Consider the following 19,942-nt stretch of genomic DNA (forward strand, 5'->3'; position numbering starts at 1 on the left):
ATCGTATACATAATATACTTAGAAAATTCAATAGGCAATCATGAAATATCAAATGATTCTTGAATGTTTCCTCTACATTCAAAATATTAACAGCCACAATACAGATACTTGGTTGCCTCGATATTGATCAAGTACAAACAAATTCCCATAAGGTCAGTGTGGAATGAGGAAATCAAGCTTTTTAAAAAATGGTTCAGCTTGGCCTTTCCATAAATTTAGAATCTTGGCACCATGCTGAAGAGATGTGTCAATAAACATTTCACTGCATTCTTTCATCAGCTTTAACTTCATATAAAAATACCACATACCACATACTTTATTTAGGGATTTAATTTATATACCACAAATACTGCTTTTTAATATAAGTACAATATAATACAGTTGTAATTATGTAACTGCTGGTGTTCATGAACTGAATGGCATGCTGTGCTGTCAAAACTTTTACTAAAATGGCCTCTAGTTAAACTTCTCCAAAGTATAAAATCATGCAAAATCTACATCCTATATGATACAACCAGTACAATAATTGAAGCCAATATCCTACAAACAGCCTGGGCTATCTTCTGAATTTCTTCTTGCAGTGTCCATGAGTCAGCCATCATTTTCTTGAAGCAGAAGTAGTGATTCCTGTTTCGTCAGTGGCATCCCACCACGACTATCGAAACCAGTGACAGTGCGCACAGTTATTGGCCAAAATGTCTTCATTACCTGATGCAGTTCAGACTGCAAACTTATTAAGTCCACTGAGAAGAGTCTATGGTTAGGAAGCTTTACGTTTTCCTCCTGTGACTACTGGTCGTGCGTATTCCACAAAATCGTCTATTAGAACTGGCCATGCTCCTAAAAATAAAAAAAAGTTAAACAGCTTTGAGTCAAAACCTTTGAATGTTTAAAAAGCAATGCATTTATCTTTGCACACGTGTTCACAACTCAGATTTTATTCATATGAAATCCTCCAGAGGGAAGCCAAGTTGAATAGCCAAGTGCAAATTACAAAATGCTTCAGCTACATTTTAGGGTCAACATTATTTTGCAGCACACACACTTCGCCTAGTGGACACACAGGGTGAATGTTTATGGACAGTATTACTTCAGCACCACTCCATTTAATTTTGAATATCTACATCAGTTACCTTCTTCGTCGTAGTTTGACATATCATCTGCAATCATATTTCCAAAGTCTAAAAGAAGATTCCAAGTATCTTTGGGGATTGATCTTTTATGATGCTCCTACACAAGAAAAATAAGCTGGTATAAACTATTTTTAGATTTTGTCACAAATTTTGTAAAATCTCAGCTGGGCACAACATCTGAGTAAAAAGTCATGAGGTCAGCAGATCAATCCCAAACCTGGCTTGGGAGCAGCAGATCCACTGCTGCACCCAAAAGCCCTGCTGCTCATGTCCAAGATGGTGGAAGGGAGGGCATGTTTATCCTCCCTTTTTTGCTTTGCCAGATCTGACGTGCCCAAGGACCAGGCCCCTTAGGTGATCCATGGGGCTTTAGATCAAGTGCATCCAAAGCTACTAATGCCTCTCTCACACATATCAGGGTTTTCTGCTGCCAACCTCCAGAAGGAGCTTATCACCTGCTTGGAGAAAGCTGACATATTCACTGCGACAGAACCGCCGCCAGCAGCTTTCTTTTCTGCCAGGACACCAACACACCACCCTGAACCCCCTTCCCCATCGGGGAGAGTAGGACCGAGCTCTGAGTTTGTTGCGCTGTAAATGCTTAATATGAAAAGGTAAAGACTTCAGATGCCTCTATGGACTTCCGATATTGTACTTACCAATAAAAATTTATTCCAAAGATCTAGAAATTTAAATCTCCCTGATAAAACTAAATTCCAATATGCGATTGCCATTTCTAGATCTGAAATACATAAGCATAACATACAATATATAATCATATGAAAGATGCTGTGCTCTAAGCCAATATAGAATGAGTAATTTTTAAACCAAGATAAAAAAAAATTACCAATATAGGTTTAGAGAGATCCTTTGGTGATTCTACAGTAAAGCCTTGGTGTTTGTATGTGTGTGATGCTAGTCCTAAACATGGAAGACTTGCTTTTAAAAACACTTTTTTTGGTATTCATTGTTTACCACTTTAAGTTTTGAAAGAAGAAAATACCTCTGGCATAAGAACAAGGCAATACAACTCATTGAGGAGAAAAAGGTTGAAAGATTTCAAGTTATTAACTTTTAGCAAAACACAGAATTATCCAGTACTAATTTCCAAATGTGATTTAACCTGTGACTCTGAGTGATTATACCAAAATAATGTGCGTGGCTAGGAGAATAACCTTGTTTGAACATCAATGATGTTTCAGTTTATGTAAGATGCAAAGGCAACAAGTCTTCATTTATAATTCTTATAAACCAATCTTATGTATGTTTACTCAGAAAAATTTCCCATTGAACTAAGAAACAGAAACAGGATTGTAGCTTTATCTTGGGCTTTGTTACAACTAGGTTTATCAGAGGTCAATGACATTTTGATGCAAATGATCAGTGTGGTCATAGATAGCCAGGAGTTTGGCTGCTTCCAAACCTCATTTATGGAGTAAGTTAGGCTCCCTCCATTTAAACCTGTTTTCCCCTCCATACCAGCACCCACTAAGACAACATGAGAACCGAATTTAATTCTGTACTATATTTGCTGCTAATATTGCTTCTTCTGAGGTTTATATTACTAATTCTAGCTTTGACCATTTCCAGTTTTGGTTACAATAAATGCTGGATTAGCAACAACAAAATTACAGTTTTGGTTCCCAGAGCATGAACACAAATATTTCCTTCTCAAGATAGTACACATTATCGTGTTTGCCCTCCAGTATACGATCTTCACAGCTACTGTGTCTGAGCTGCAAAGATAAAACGAGCATTCCTTTGGTGCGGTAGATAAATTTAAAGACACATTAAAACAAAACTTAGAACCAGACTATCTTCATTCATGTGTACTCATGATAATGGTGAAATACAGAAAAGTAAAGTATATGTCATAGTAAAGCATATAAGTCATATTTAGAAAAGACTATTGCAACCCACATTTAACTTCTTATTCAAATGTGCTACACTATTGTTCTGACAACATTAAACATAAAATAGTTGTTGAAGATTCTGCATTCCCCTGTAGACCTGCAGGTATAGGGAGATATATAAATTTAATTAATTAATAATAGTATAATCCACATCCAGGAGCACACCTAGTAAATAAATTTGCTCACACCAATGTGTGTTCTCCCTCCCAAAACAATTTGGGAGCAAAATTTGAAAAAAGGTTGCCAACGTTGGCAAGTCTAGCCTCCTAAGTGTAGATGAGGTACAGTCATAGCTCATGTTACGTTTTTTCAGGTTGCTCTCGTGGCGACCCGAAAGTACCGGAAAGGGTTACTTTCGGGTTTCACCACTCAAGCATTCGCAGTAGTGCTAAATCGTGCTTCGTGCATGCGCACAAGCGCCAAATCACACTGCGCACCTCCGGAAGAGATCCCATTAGCAACCAGAGGTACCACTGTATCTGTATGAGCAATAACAACAGAATAACACTTTCTGGAGATTGTGCAATAGCTACAATCAATTTGGGGTATGATTGTGTACGAACATCCTTTAAAACATTCCTGTATCTCTGAAAAATTACCCTCATATGCTACTCTAATGGAGCATATGAACAACTGCAGTTCTAAGATGATTCTTGGCATATAATGTCATTTTTCAATAAAGTAATGTGGTCATGAACACATTAGTCTTATTGTTCAAAAGTGTCTTAATGTACACATCTCCCATTTGTGTTAATTAGAACAAAAAAATTTTTTCAGGCTTACTTCCTTACTTAAAGGTTTCTTAGATAGCAGTTTACTACTACTACTATTGCTGGCAGTGACCATTTTAGGTGTGTCTGATATGTGCGTGACAGCACAGATGTGCATTGCACCGAACCTGGAAGTGTCCCCAAAAGATTCTCAGGCAACCTTTCCCTGAAATTGTTTGCAGAGAGTAGTTGCAACGAAACTGTACAGTGGTACCTCGGGTTACATACGCTTCAAGTTACAGACTCCGCTAAGCCAGAAATAATACCTCGGGTTAAGAACTTTGCTTCAGGATGAGAACAGAAATTGTGCTCCGACGGCGCGGCAGCAGCGGGAGGCCCCATTAGCTAAAGTGGTGCTTCAGGTTAAGAACGGACCTCTGGAATGAATTAAGTACGTAACCAGAGGTACCACTGTAATCTAAGATAATGCTACTTAGATTGAAGCCGCAACTGTACATCTGAACTTTCCAGCTGAAGATGAAAACTTGGGGAAGGGAACTGATTACAGAAAGAACATTGATTTTTATCTTCAACTTAAAAAAACCGCACAACATAACTCACCTAAACCTTTTTGTCCAGGGTTCTTAGCAAAGTTAAAGGTAAACTGATAAAAATCTTTAAACTTCATTGGATCCTTTAATTCTTGTTCCAGCCTTGGCAAAAGAGTTTTTAGCTTGTCTGTAGTATCACACCTGGTGAAAATATTACATTCTTTTTATAACAAAAAACCCTACAGTTTAAATACACCAACAAAAACATGACAAATATGCTCCCACTGTTCAAGATAAAATACATTCTTTATTAAAAGAGTGTAATCATCTTTATTTAAAAGTTTTTATATACAACGCAAGGATCAGCATAAGACTAACTGGCATGATACCGTATTTTTCGCTCTATAACACGCACCCGACCATAACACGCACATAGTTTTTAGAGGAGGAAAATCCGTAGGCATGCCACCCGTAGGCATTCCCTCCATAACACGCACAGACATTTCCCCTTACTTTCTAGGAGGAAAAAAGTGAGTGCTATGGTGCAAAAAATACGGTAATTTAAGATTTTAACAGAACTAGTGACTATGAATTATTCCACAATTCTTCATTAAAGTGCTGTGGCTGGGATGCAAAAAAACCTGCACAACTGCTTTATTTATTTTCATTTTCACCCTGCCTCTCGGCCACAAAATACGCATTTAAAACAGCTAAAAATCAATAAAATGTTATTAAAACCATTTAAAAGCAGGACAGAACTACATGAATACCAATCAGCATTTACCATGGTAACATGAATATTGGATTGAAACATTTGTACAGGAAAAAAAATGGCAGACAGAGGAATATTTAAATATTCTCTTGAGCCTGCTAGTTGTCTCCAAGTCTACATTAGCATTCTGAGACAAATACTTGGTTAACTTTATATATTATTTTTACCACACATTTCATCATCATCATCATCACCTTGTATGCCACTTTTGAACAAAATTGTGCCCTGAGTAGTCTCCGATGTATCAAATGAGTGATAAGAAAAACAATTTTTTAAAAAGCCCTATCAGGTAGAATCATAATGTTTATAAATAAATACCAAAATATTCATTCAACAATATATAAAAATATAAATAAAATAAGCTGACAGCTTAAAAACACAAACAGGAGGAATAATACCTAACATAGAAATAAACCAGTAGTACTTTACTTTACTACTAGGGACGCGGGTGGCGCTGTGGGTAAAAGCCTCAGCGCCTAGGGCTTGCCGATCAAAAGGTCGGCGGTTCGAATCCCCGCGGCGGGGTGCGCTCCCGCTGCTCGGTCCCAGCGCCTGCCAACCTAGCAGTTCGAAAGCACCCCCGGGTGCAAGTAGATAAATAGGTACCGCTTACCAGCGGGAAGGTAAACGGCATTCCGTGTGCTGCGCTGGCTCGCCAGATGCAGCTTTGTCACGCTGGCCACGTGACCCGGAAGTGTCTCCGGACAGCGCTGGCCCCCGGCCTCTTGAGTGAGATGGGCGCACAAACCCCAGAGTCTGTCAAGACTGGCCCGTTCGGGCAGGGGTACCTTTACCTTTACCTTTTACTTTACTACTATTTTCAGCGCAGGGAGACTCAAAGTGGCATATGAGATTAAAAATAAAACACAAAAGCAACCCAGCAATTTAATACAGCAGCAGATAAAAAGCAACCAGCTATTCTCCACCTAAGCTATTTTTGGTGATGGTTAAGCTCAGCCTTCCTTGGCAAAGCCCAAGCAAAGGTTTGCTACAGCACTGATAAAAACTGATGTCAAATTGGCAACCCTCCTCCAGCAGGCTACTTGACTTAAGCCAGAATTTTTAGGTCCAATAGGACTAAGTTAGCAGCATGAATGTCTAGTTGAAACAGCTCTACTAGGAACAATCAGCAATATACAAGTCTGGGGAAAGGCTGCACCCAGAGCCTTCACCCCTTTGTCATCAGGCACTACAGACACCTTAGCTGTCCATGTGCGGAGATACTGTCTTCCAGCACCTCTAAAAGGTAAAAGGTATAGGACCCCTGACAGTTGTCCAGTCGCAGACAACTCTGGGGTTGCGGCGCTCATCTTGCTTTACGTAAAGGCCAAGGGAGCTGCCGTTTGTCCGCAGACAGTTTCTTCCGGGTCATGTGGTCAGCATGACTAAGCCGCTTCTGGCGCAATGGAACACTGAAACCAGAGCAGCACACGGAAATGCCGTTTACCTTCCTGCCGGAGAGGTACCTATTTATCTACTTGCACGTTTTTGGTGTGCTTTCAAACTGCTAGGTTGGCTACTTCCTCCTAATTCTTTCATTCATTTCTGCTTCATTCTTGCACCATGCATAGAAGAGCTACTTCATGTATTATGATCCTGTATTTATTTTAACTCCTGTTTTAAATGTTAAATTCTACATCTGTGGGAAAGTGTGAGAGCTCAAAAACCATTCAAGGTCTCACTGCCCCAGGGCAACAGAGGAAAATAAATTCAAGCAGGCCTTATGAAGAAAATATAAAATCTATTTACTGAACAAAACAAAAACATCAAATTTTGTCCATCTTGTGATAAACTAATTACATGGGTAAGAAAGGGAGAATTTTTGACCTTTTTTGTCAACAAAGCCAAATATATGTTTAGTGACTTCAAATGACATTTAAAAAAAAACATTTGGTCACGTTTGAAAGCGGCAAGAGGACATTAGAATCATTGTAAGAAGATGAGGAGGATGAAAGCACATGCTAGTAAGCAAGTACTGAGAGAAGCATGTGCTACTGAGAAAGATGAACCTGAGAATTGTCATCTTAGACATTATGTGTTACATAACAGAAAAAAATGAACTGTTTTGCTCTGGTTCTGTGGAGGAGCCAACGGAGCAAGGCAGTTGTCACAGCACCATGGAGAGCTCCTAGTGAGCAATGTATTTCAAAAGGGGTTGAAAGTGAACTGGGACATTTGGGGCTTCTGTTTCCAGACCACCTCTCCTAGGCTCCACCCTATTTTGGAAAACCATACAGAATCACAGAATTGTAAAGTTGGAAGGGACTCTGAAGAACATCTAGTCCAACTCCTTGCAATGCAAGATTCACAACACGAGGTTCCCTCATCCAAACTGAAACCATACAGGACCCTGCTTAGCTTTGCAAATGTGCTAGTATTTTTATTGCTGCACCACTAAAGAACAAACTCTTAAATGGGTCAAACCTCTAGCTGGAGGTCTTCTGTGTTCCACGACACTTCAACTGAATCCAAAAGAGCCATAAATATGGTCTTAACTGAAGGGAACAGACCAGAAGGACTGGGGAACGAAATTGTCCCTACATGGAAAAGCTCCAAGTCTAGAAATTCACATCCATCTAATGAAACCATGTGCATGGCTAAGAGCATCTTTGGGTAGTTTTTACTAGGACAGTTCCCATAGTGAACTAGGAAAGCCAACGTTCGATTTTAAAAGTGTCTACAGTTAGCTATAGGAGATTGAGCGGCAAATGAATGCTACGCAGAAAGCGCTGGATACATGCACAGTTTGTTTGATAACAAATCACTTCTTTGGACCACAACTCAGGTTATATATGTGTATAAATAAGACATGTGTGATTAAATAATACAATTGTTCAGTATGCACATCTTTGAAATATTTCAGAAAGTTACTTTTGGTCTACCAAGAACATTTTGAAGTCCTATTAAAGAAAGGCATACTCACCCCAGTTCTGTCATGCCATCTACAAATTCTTTTTTGCTGAATTCACACTGTGTGGCTGCCCTAAATTTCCATGCTATGACCAAAACACTGATACTAGCAGGGTCCAAGCTTAAATCATCACAAAACTGTTGAATCCCATCAATGCCAATTTTATTCTCATCTTGCGGATCTGTATATAGAGGAGGAAAGAATGTTATATTTTTTCATAAAGAATCACAGTTCAAAGAATTGCAGCTCTTTAACCATCAGAAAACATCCTGCTATTCCATTTTTCACAAAACGGAGGGGGCCGGGGCTCATGCACACCATGGGGCGTGGTGACGTTGCACGGCCACGGCCCCCTCAATCATGAGGGCACAGTAGAGCACCTGCCTAGATCTGCAATCCACAAAGTTTTTAAGTTAAAGCACTTGAAGCCAAGTGGTCAAAAACCTTAAAATCCAAGTACTCTAGCTTAACCCACCTACAGATGCGGCTGTAAACACACAGCTTTAATCCAAGAAACTTCCAGACATACTTCTGTTTTCTGTGTCTCATATGAAAGCAATTTCAAACTTTAAAGAAGCTCACTCCTGTTGTCTTCTTTACACTTAAATGTTTCATATGACAGAATGGAATTACAAAATTCAACTGGGTTGTGAATCTAAACCAGGTATCCTCCATCTGAACAACATTATGTCCTCCAGACATTTGTTTTACTAGGACTCTCATAATCCCTGGCCTGTCTGGAACTGATGGGAGTTGCAATACAACAGCTAGAGGGCACTACATTTTTTCTATCCAATCTAAACTACACACCTTAACCTTACTAACCAACAAGACCATCCTCTCTGATTTTCTTTAAAATTGAGTTCCAAAATTTAAATAAATAGTATGTCAACATTTTATAGTACAGTATATGTTGAAATTTCAAAGAAAGACAGTCTTACTTTTAAAATTCCAACTGAAGAGTTGTAATGATATTTAAAATAGACCTTTGTACTGGATGTGTTTCACATCTCCATAAATCTCTTAAGGGCTTGAAAAACAGATGATTGCTGTAAGAGGTTATTAGACAATCATACACACAAGAACAGATTTTCTAACTTAAATTCTATGGATCACTCTAGTCTTTCATTCATCTCTCTGAGAGCCTGCTTTTGAAACAGTTAACTACAGGTGCAAATGAAATGTCCCCTTCAAGTCTGCTTCTGTTTAAAAGTCCCTATAATACTAATAAAGGACAATAAGCTACCTTGAGCTCTCCAATTTTCTGTATATGCTTAGTGGAAATGTGATCTACAACTCTGCCATTTGTGACATAGTTGTGTTTTTTTTACAAGTAGAACTACCGTATTTTTCGCTCTATAACACGCACCTGACCATAACACGCACATCGTTTTTAGAGGAGGAAAACAAGGGAAAAAATATTCTGAATGAAACAGTGGACGTATCATTTTTGTGATTCATGCTGTGGCCACAGACATGTGATCTGATGGTGAATTTGGGGTGACCCAATGCAAAAATCCTGAGAATCCCTGTGGATCCATGCTTTGTAACCACGTTTTTGCACCATTGCAGCCCCAGGCAACAGTGGGTGCGTGATTTTTTTTGGGGGGGACAGGCTGTAGCCATGGACATGCTATGTGCTCTGATGGTGAATTTTGGCTGACCCAATGCAAAGATCCTGAGGATCCCTGTGGATCCATGCTTTGTAACCACGTTTTTGCACCATTGCAGCCCCAGGCAACAATGGGTGTGTGATTTTTTCTGGGGGGGGGGACAGGCTGTAGCCATGGACATGCTGTGTGCTCTGATGGTGAATTTGGGGTGACCCAATGCAAAGATCCTGAGGATCCATGTGGATCCATGCTTTGTAACCACATTTTAAGTGGGGAGGGAAGAAAAAACACAGAAGGCTAAGAATGCAGGAGAGGGCTATAACGTGAGGAAAGGAAGGCAAAAGTTTCCCCCCACCCACCCACACAAGCCAGCCACTGTTTAAGGATTTCATCCTTTTAAATGGAAGAAAGCATATTTGAATGCTGTGTGTCTCCAAAAACAAAAAGCAGGAAGTCAAATCAGAATTTTAAGCCGAACCTGTAATCTCTCTTCCCTTCACAAACATTGTTCCCTCCGGAGCAGGGACAGGATAGAGCGAGGGACGCTCTGCTTTCCCCTCTACTTGCCTGGAGGGGAGGGGCTTTCCCTGCTCTTTGTTTGGACGCTCTGCTCTCCTCTCTACTTGCCTGGAGGGGAGGGGCTTTCCCTGCTCTTTGTTCCGTTTGAGCAAACACAGCAACGAAACAGAGCAGGGTGGGCAGAGAGACCCTGAGGCAGAATGCAGGAAAGCAACAGCTTTCTCTCTCACGGAGCTCCCTTCTCCCTGAAGCGCGGTTTGATTTTTGCCTTATTTTTCGGCTACAGGGACCACACATTCGCTGCATAACACGCACAGACATTTCCCCTTCCTTTTTAGGAGAAAAAATCTGCGTGTTATAGAGCGAAAAATACGGTAATAACGTCTTTCAGACACCAACATATTATTATAACACATTTCATTGGAGCTGTCAGCTGATTAAAGTATTTTGGTTTGTTAACAATCTGTCTTTTAACCAATTGCTTAAGTAAATTTGCATATTACCCAAACATCAGTACGTTCTGAGATAAAGTTTAGCAAATGATTGCTTACTGAAGACTGAGTAAGCTACCAAGCAATTTAGAAGAAAAGACCTTATTCAATCTCTTACAATAGTACAATAGAAGTGTTAACACCAGACATTTAAATCCCAGAATCCTGGAAATTGTAGTTTGTTACAGGTGCTGAGAGTTGTTAGACCTCTATTCCCTTCTCAGAACTAAAATTCCCAGAGTTCCATGGGAAGAGGGATTGAGCGCTGTTCCTCTGCTAACAGGGAGGTTTAACAATCAGATTGCATCCATAGTACTGGGAGACGCTATTAAACTTTAAAGCACAAGCACTGATAAACATTACACTGAAAGTGGCAAGGATTCAAGGCTGGGTGAAAAATCTTACAGATTTGAACCTCCAAAGGACAGTGACTGATTTATTTTTATTTTTTTAAAAGCTTTATAGGGACAAACCAATGGCAAGATGTGCCACTCATGATACAGATCTCCTGTTCAGTCCGGTTGAGATGGCATAAAGTCCCCAACCCTGGTTCAGTCAAGATACACTGGTGTACCTTGCACATCCCAGCTCAGCCAGTTGAGCTATGGCTGGTAAATGTCACCCAAAAGGGGCGTTATGGGGCTAAGCTCACTGAAGTGCAGCAGGAGCAGGAATGAGGGAGCAATGCAGCCATGATCTACTCTGGAGCTTGCACACTGGGCCATGTTTTAGCTTTGTATTACTTGTGAAAGAGAGCACAGAATATAAATCCAAGCAAATTACAGATTTAAATATAAATAATTCAACAGTGACATAGTCTCACATATAACTGCGAAAAATTAAGTATGTTTTCACTCCTTCACTGGATACTAAGCCTTTTTAAGAAATTCATATTGTTCTACCTCTCAATTTGTGATGAACATAACATACAGGCAAAGACCAATTTGCGTGCATCCAATTGATATGCGACTGCGTGCACTGCATTGACCCGGAAAACATAATGAACCGGGGTGTAATGTGCTTATGTGAACTCTGCCATTGTGCACGATTACCCAGAATGCAACACCCATGTAAATTGGGGGTTGCCTGTACAATAATAAAATACAGACAACCCCAAGTGTGCACGGGGGTTGTGTTCTGGGTGATCACGCATGTTAGCAGAGCGCACGTAAGCCCCACCCCTACTTTAAAGGAGTTGTTGGCATCTGCCCTTCTCAAGAGACAATGGAGTGAAACTCCAAGGGTGGAGTCAAATCACTGTGATAACAGCACCAGTGACTTCCCCAGGGTGCAAGCCTGAGCAGTGTGTATGGAGGCCCTGGGCTGCCCAGATGACAGGACCCCCTCAGCCTCGCTGATGTGGTCCAAAGGGAAGCGGAGCAATACATTTGGCAACAGCCTGGCTGCAGGAGTTGCCCGAAGGAGGTGTACAAGATGCCATCTAACCATTTTAGGGACTCTGCTCTGGATTTGTGTAGGGTTTGCTCCTTAGCTTTTTCTTCTCTTGAAGATATTTAGCATGGCAGCCAAGGTTTAGGATCAGCTTTTTTCTAGATGGGCTACCTTCCCAGGTTCACAAGTCCCACCTGCCTCTCACTTCCCTCTAGCATGGGTAGGCAAAATAAGGCCCGGGGGCCGGATCCGGCCCAATTGCCTTCTAAATCCGGCCAGTGAACGGTCCGGGAATCAGCATGTTTTTACATGAGTAGAATGTGTGCTTTTATTCAAAATGCATCACTGGGTTATTTGTGGGGCATAGGGATTCGTTCATTGTTTCCCCCCAAAATCTAGTCCGGCCCCCCACAAGGTCTGAGGGACAGTGGACTGGCCCCCTGCTGAAAAAGTTTGCTGACCCCTGCTCTATAGCATGTGCAGAATCTGCCTTCTTGACCAGTGGACCCAATATTGTCTCATCCATTCAATCCACCAGAACCTGTCTTCCTATGCAACGGAAGTCCCTAACTCACCAGGGGTTTCAAACTCACCTGGTTTCAAAGGAGTATACACTTATATAACCATCAACGTAGGCATTCCAATGTGAATGAGAATGCACTTTAGAGCACATGTTCTATGGAAAACAATGCAGGGAGTATAAAACCACCTCCATTCTTACGCCCATAACACCAGCAAGTGATTGACAATAGAAACTGGATCAGGGTGATGCAATTTAATTATAAAAAGTCTTCAGTTCATGTGTAATGAATCAGATACTACAAGATCCACACAGTCCGTAGTGGCTGACAGGGTAGTGTGGGTGGGGCTGCATTGCGCTCCCACTTTCCCAACTTGCTTTGCACCATGAGGGGGCAGAATTGGGATCATTGGATTGACCCTGCAGCTGCACCCAAAACGTGCTAATTATCTCACTACGTTACCCCTCCCACCCTTGGTAACCAGCAATGACCTGTGGCACTGGGAAGGCCAGAGAGCAACACAGCCCTACCCATATGACCCTGCTAGCTACAGCTATATATAGCACTTAATATACTGCTAGTACATCTCACACATACAAATTTAAGCGGCTAGATTGCTTTTCCTTAGCACGCATGCTGGATTTGCACTTACAGTGTTTTCAATTTTAAAATAGAATTATGTCATATTGAATGGCAAAGATAAAGCAGGGGGAGAGAGCTTTATACTTGGAGGTTGTGATTATTACAGTAGTATATACAGAGATCATTAGAACAGACTTCTACATTCACATTTAGTTTACAGCCTGATACTATGCATGTTTACCCAGAACCAAATGCACTGAATTCAATGGGTGTTGCTTCCAAGTAGATATGTTCAGGATTACAGATTCCCCAAACCCCAAAGATTTAGGCAAAAGCTGAAACCAAGTCCAAATGAAATAATGAAAAAATAAACCTTACCTTTGTACCTGTTATACAATTGTTCTAATTTCTTTCTGTCTATTGAAATTTTCATGGATTCTTTGTAGTACAAGTCTGGGTTCTGGAAGTAGTTGTCTGTTGCCACTTCTAGTTTCCACTCATTCTGCATTAAACAGTATATAGCAGTCCTTTCACCAGCCTGGGTAACTGCCATAAACTGGCGGACCTTGTCCTTCTGAGACGATTTAAGTTTATGCTTTGGGATGCAAAAGAAGCAGGAAAGCCAATGAAGCTAATCCAGTCGTTTGTTTCAGAATTCTACTATAACTGCCTATCTTTTAAAAGGGTTTACTTCTCTTGTTGGGTAACAAATTTCACTCCAGAATAACCCAAAGAAATCCTTGTTCTTCTGTAGTTAAAGACAGCACTCTCTTCTGAAAACTGAAATGACAGCATCTATATGTACATTTTTAACAAACAAACAAAATTCTGAGTGCAATTCATTTCAGTCTTAGCATTACAATTCTAGATACATCAGCTTTCCTCATTAGAATATCCAGTTTTATCTACACAGTAGCTATTCATTAAGGGGGCCAAATCTTTAGTCAAGTAACTTTTAAGTAGTGGTGTTATGATAAACCTAAGAACAAAACTGTGCCCTTATAAAGCATGAAACGACATGTAATTACACTACCATATATTCAAGGGTCTAAAAACACTGAAGATACAATCCTTTACACATTTACTTGGGAGTTAAGTTCCATTAAAATGAATGAGCTACTTGAAAGCAAACATGTATAGGATTGCACTTAGTTGCAATATCAGTGGAGATACATAATCATGATAAAAATCAGAAGCCGGCATTCTAAAAGTATTGTTTCAGGTTAGAAACCAAAATAAATAATAAATAAATGTGTCATCCAAAAACACAGTAACATGAAGTCACTTTAACAGTACATTCCTATTGCATTAATGTTTCATTTGCATTTCTTTACTGCCAGTACAGTCTTGAAATATCTCTCAGTAAGATGAACACAGTTGTGATATTTTGTGTCACCATTCACGATGGCATTTTCTTTATAAAATCCTCTTAGCATACGAAACTGCATGACCAAAACTACAGCAAGACTTCTCTCCTATTCTAAAGAAGCCCCGTGTAAAAAAATGTTTGTGAAAGAGTCCTGAGAACCACCACATTGGAAAATAAATCCAAGTAAAACATGGCTCCTGTATCCTTACTTGCCAGCCAATTTCAAGATCCAGGAATTCAAGGTTTTATCACTGAAGTAAAGAGAGGCTTGCTTGTTTTGATTCATCATTCACTTTTGGGGATAATGTGAGAAGTTGAGCTTTCACAAGCAAGAATAATGAATAAAATATAAATAAATAAATAGATAAGCAAGAAAGCAAGCAAGCAGTTAACTGAACTTCCTGAATCAGGATTTCTATTTTATTTTTTTAAAATACATTTATTCTGATTCTATTTTGAGATCCTCATTTAAACTCGGCTTCCTCTCCAAATAAACCACTCATTATCATACCTAGCAGGAGACAAATGAGGGGAAATTCAGCGATGTCAGATCCTAACGGAGTGTGTGTGGGAACGATTTGGTCTTAGAAGCGCAAAAGGACGGAGGGAAGAGCACCTTAGCGCCTCACGGGCAACTCATTCACCTGCGGCTCCTTGCCCCCCCGCGGGACAGCTCACCCCGGCCTATATCCCTCCCTATAAAAAACCCCTCTCGCCAGAGCTGCTCACAGAACAGGTCGAGGAAGTGCGGGTGGGAAATATAGCTCTGGGGGCCGGTCTGTAAGAAGCGGGACAAAATCGGTGTGTGTGTGTGTGAGAGAGAGAGAGAGAGAGAGAGAGGTCGTCAGGCTGCTGCACCCTGCCAGCTTCTCCCCTGACCAAAAAAGGGAAAGGTACGTGGTGGAGTTAGTGGTGGTGAGAGCCCGTCAGCCAGCCGTGGTGGCAGTAAGTACTGTAGCTGCGGTGCTTCTGCTATTAGCTTCTCCCCCAAGAATCCCATTACACGCACGCACGCACGCACGCACAAAAGAACAACCTCCCTTTCATTCACACGAGACGCACACCCGTGTGTCCGGGTTAGTGTTACAGGATCGCCTCGGGGCTTGGAGAGCTTCAATGACGGGGAAGGAGAGAGGGGGGAGAGAGGAAGGCAGACAGGGTTAAGTCTCAAAAGAGCCTTTGCCGCCCCCTCTCCAAAAAAAAAAAGCCGGCCGCCTCGTGACCTTCCTTGACTGAGGCGCCAGCAGACGGGAGAGACCTAAACGGGAAAGAGAGCAAGGTCGCTCGCTGCGCTGCACTTTGCCCTCAGGCGGCAGCCCGGCGGGAGGAGCTTTTATCCCGCTGCTTCCTCCTCCAGCTCGCGGAAGCGGGAAGGGGGGGGGGCGCTGTTATTAAACAACCGGTGCAGTTTTTCCTCTCTCCTCTCCCCCCCCCCCCCGCGCGCAACCTACCATTTTATCAGCGGCGCTTTCAACCAACTTCACTATCCAGCGCCAGCGCTGCTGCTGCTGCCGCCGCCGCCGCTACGGCGTCCTCCTGCGCACGCGCGTACCGGGCCGCCTCCCCCCCCCCACCGCTCCCTCACGACCCTCAACCGCCTGCCATCGCCTAGGATCTTCTTCGGAAACTCCCGCTCCCGAGTTGTGTTCTTTCCCGCGGTACCAATGCTAAAAGGTGCGACGCTACCGCGCCCGTGAGGTAGCGCTGGGGGGAATCATGCAAGGCCCGACAAGAGCGAGAAGGGGAAGGAGGAACTACGTTACCCATGGTGCACTCCGCTCTCAACCGGCTGCTGCCATAGATGTAGATGTAGACTCATGCGTAGCGTCTCACTTCTGGGCTAACTTTGTTTGTTTGTTTGTTTGCTTCGAGCGTCAGAAGGGAGACAAAAAGCTGGAGAAACTCGGGATTCCCCGTCCCCTGTAACTGGGCAACAGCAAGCCCTCTACAAAGGATTTATTTTCTTTTTAGCGCTGGTCTTGCCATTTATTTATTTTTAAGTTATTAACCATTTTAAAGTGAGCAATGCACTCGTATGCAGCTTGTTGAAGCACAAGACTTCTGCACGCAGTTCAGTGCTGGATTTGGGCTGAGAGGAGATCTAAGGTGGGGGGCTCTTTTTTTTTGCCGTAGCCTGGAAAGATGCAGCCTCCTTTTTTAACTTGCACTATTATAGATGGGGATGCTGAGGCCAGTTTGCATTTACAGCCTCAAAAATATCCCTCGTACAAAAACACCATTTTGCAACAAGGTAATCCCGCCCTCAGATCAGTTCAGCGCAGAACTGCATGTAGAAGCACAGATTTGAAGGCAGGATACGATGGCTGTTTTGGTACAGTCAATGCAATTTTAAGAATTCCCACCCACATTTCCCACACAAAATAAAAGCCGAGTCGAAAATAACACGTCCTTTGCTGTTACCTTCTGTTTCTGGCTAGGCATACTGCTGCTCAGGAGCAGCTATACCTAGATACTGCCTTTCCCCATTGTTTTTCTACCGCCGTCTTCCCCTTCCGTCATATAGTGAAGCGGCAAAAAAGAGCGTCAAAGGAAACCAGGAAGTCCCACCTCCATTCTATTGTAGCTCTGTAAATATCTTACCTCTACGGCCGATGCGAGCGTGGGAGGGGTGGAGTGGGAATTCTATACTTCCCACAATGCACCGCGACGGAGGCGGTTGCGATTACTGTACCCCCTCTCTCTATACTGTACATGTATATATAAACAATCCCGTTCACTACATTTCCCACAGTCCACCAGGAGGACTACATTTCCCACAAGGCGTTAAAAAAAGAAACGAAAGCGAGGGAAAGCGCCGGCGAGTCGCTCCGCTGTGCTCCTTCAAGCTGGCTTCCCCAGTGGTTGTTTTTGACGGGTGAGGTAATAGCAGGGGGTTCGTTATGGAGAGAGGGCGGAGCCCTCCGTTCTGGTTGGCTAAGGGCGGGGCGCGAGCTTGGCTAGGCGGCTCCTCCGAGGGATTCGATTGGTCACCTGAGAGAAGGAGGAAGGGAGGCGGCGTGGAGGTGAGGAGGATGGGGACGTGGCTCGGCTTCTCCGGCGGTGGCTCGGCTGCGGTGGGACCTTTCCGTGCAGGTGAGGCGATGCGAGGTGGGGTAGAGTGGGGGGGGGGTAGAGAGAGGAAGTGCTATGTCGTTCGCCACCCCCCCTGCTTCTTTCCCTCACTTTCCAGTCGGCCCTGACGGGACTGAGGGATCCAGGTTGGAAATGAAAGAAGGAAGAGGCTCCGAAACCGGATCCTGAATCGCCTTCGGCGGCCCACCCTCGCGCGTGATCTCATGACACGGTTCATGCACACGATTTGAGTGGCAGTGTCCATCAACTTCAGAGCCGGGGGTCTTTTAGACCCATGGGGCTGGACCCCCCCCCCAAAAAAAATCAAGTAAATGTGGCTGGGGAAACTCAGCCAGATGGGCGGGGTATAAATAATAAATTATGACTGACCAGTTGCGCCACAGATAACTTGGTTCTGCCTCCCCTAACATCATGCCTGCCCCCCCAAATAAATCATGGTTACACCCAAGCCTGGACCCCTCCAATGTTTTATTGGGCGGGGCCCTGAAGTGACCTCAGCCCCAGGAGTTGGTTCCTAAGGTGGCGTCATAAAGGAGGCAGTGCTGGACCTGCGTTTGTTATTTTTAGTATGGGACCAGAGGGTGGTGGTTAGCGAGTTGGATCCTTCCCCCCAAAAAGAGGGGTGGTGTGGTGGTGGTGGCTTCTTCCTCTCCCTCCTCCCCACCAAATCTCCGCCATTTGTTACATCTTTAGCACCAAGGGAATAATGGTGTGTCTTGCTGCTCTCCCTGCTGCTGGACATGCCCTGCCCTTTAAAGCAAGCGGGGTTGGGAGCTTGGGAAGTGGACGCCGCTTCAGAATTTCTTCCTTCCAATGAACAGAAAGGATATACAGTGGTACCTCGCAAGCCGAAATAGTTTTTCGTTTTTTGAGTTGCTTCGCAAGACGAATTTCCCTATGGGCTTGCTTCGCAAGACGAAAAACGAAAACGTCTTGCAAGTTTGTTTCCTTTTTCTTAAAACCGTTAATACCCAGGGTGACTTCGAGGAGCAACTCATAGCACGCAGTGTGGTAGCCTTTTTTGAGGTTTTTGAAGACTTTGGTGATTTTGAAGACTTTGGGAAACCGTGCTTCGCAAGACGAAAAATTCGCAAGACGAAAAAACTCGCAGAACGAATTAATTTCGTCTTGCGAGGCACCACTGCACACCTTTATGCACCTTGGTCAGGGCTGATGTAAATGGTCTGCTATAACTAGTGTTTTAATGAGCCGTTTCATAAATGCCTTTCCTGGGACTAGATGTTGTCTCATATATATGTAAGTAGTTGGTGCCAGCAGCAATCAAGGTCATCAGACTACTCCCTGAGGTCCATAGATGTTTGAAGGGGATGCTGAATTGAGCCATGGCTCCAGCACAATCTTCCTCTTTTCACAGTATTTAGTGAATTAAGTATTATGGAAGTAAGGAATTTGATCTTACTGAGGAATAAGTCTTGCTTGGGAGTACCTGAAAACCTGGAGATATCCTTGACAGGATTGATGGATCTGAAGTTTTAATGGCCATCCACTGCTGTTTAACACGCTTGGCAGAGCACTTGAGCAAAATTATGCATGTCCTTATTTTATATGTATAGATGCCTCTGGGAAATTAAGACAGTGGGTACATTGGGATCTCACCAACACTATGATCCACCATCTTATCATCAAAGTAAAACAACAACAGGTTTTTTTGGGAAGAGCAAACAGCAGGAGATCAAGGAGCTGCCCCAGAGTTCCAAAACTCAGGTCTCCAGACCACTCCATAACAATATGGATTTGCAGCATCACATATTCCTGGTTATTGTACAGAACAAAGCCATGTCACAGCCCTTGACTTTAATGGGTTTACGATCTATGTAAACCGGAGAGATTTGGAAAGGAAGAGGTCAAGGAAATGTTCAGTATTGTTGACTGTGAGAAGGAAGTTGCTTGACAAGTAGAGAGCATGAGGTGTTGCACAGAAAAGGAGGAGCACAATAACAAAAGCAATGGAGGTGGGGGAAGTCAAAGGGAGGGAAAGTAACTGATGGTTTGTGTGGAAGAGGAGTGAAAAGACATGGTAACTTGTAAGAATTATAAACTTTAATGTGTATATGGCTCTAAGGAAGGACATAGTCGTGATCGAGAAAGATGAGAGAAGCAGGAAGGGTCCTGGGATTATAAGGTGCCTTTTCTTCATATTCTTTTGTAGTTAGGTTAGTTACTAGGAAATTAAAATATTGTAATCAATTGTACTTTATTTTATTCATTTAACAATATTTGAATACTGCTTGATTGTAATAAAAAAACCTTTCAGTAAGTAGCCATTTTACTTTTTGTTTTGAAATGCAGAGTTGGGAATCATCATTTATTGTCCATATAAGAAGATCAAGCAACCATTCCATTAGTGAAAA

General features: G+C 42.5%; 1 protein-coding gene across 10 annotated transcripts; it reads right to left on the reverse strand.

Annotated features, from left to right (window-relative positions):
• Window positions 1-315: 315 nt before the first annotated feature.
• Window positions 316-17,217, reverse strand: DCUN1D2 (defective in cullin neddylation 1 domain containing 2). 10 transcript variants are annotated; one of them, XM_083501607.1, is made up of 7 exons: window positions 17,079-17,217; window positions 13,487-13,888; window positions 8,003-8,171; window positions 4,378-4,508; window positions 1,793-1,875; window positions 1,134-1,230; window positions 316-840 (listed from the first exon to the last, which is right to left on the reverse strand). In XM_083501607.1, exons 2-7 carry the CDS (start codon window positions 13,659-13,661, stop codon window positions 761-763), a joined length of 735 nt encoding a protein of 244 aa, XP_083357733.1. In that variant the 5' UTR covers window positions 13,662-13,888; window positions 17,079-17,217; the 3' UTR covers window positions 316-760. The 10 variants fall into 10 exon arrangements, with proteins under 10 accessions (XP_083357733.1, XP_083357735.1, XP_083357726.1 ...); XM_083501609.1 differs by having other exon boundaries at window positions 13,487-13,703; window positions 17,079-17,210; XM_083501600.1 differs by having other exon boundaries at window positions 13,487-13,703; window positions 16,899-17,082.
• Window positions 17,218-19,942: the final 2,725 nt, after the last annotated feature.

Source organism: Podarcis liolepis (genome assembly GCF_965112155.1).
Source record: "Podarcis liolepis genome assembly, chromosome: 4".
Classification (NCBI taxonomy): Eukaryota; Metazoa; Chordata; class Lepidosauria; order Squamata; family Lacertidae; genus Podarcis; species Podarcis liolepis.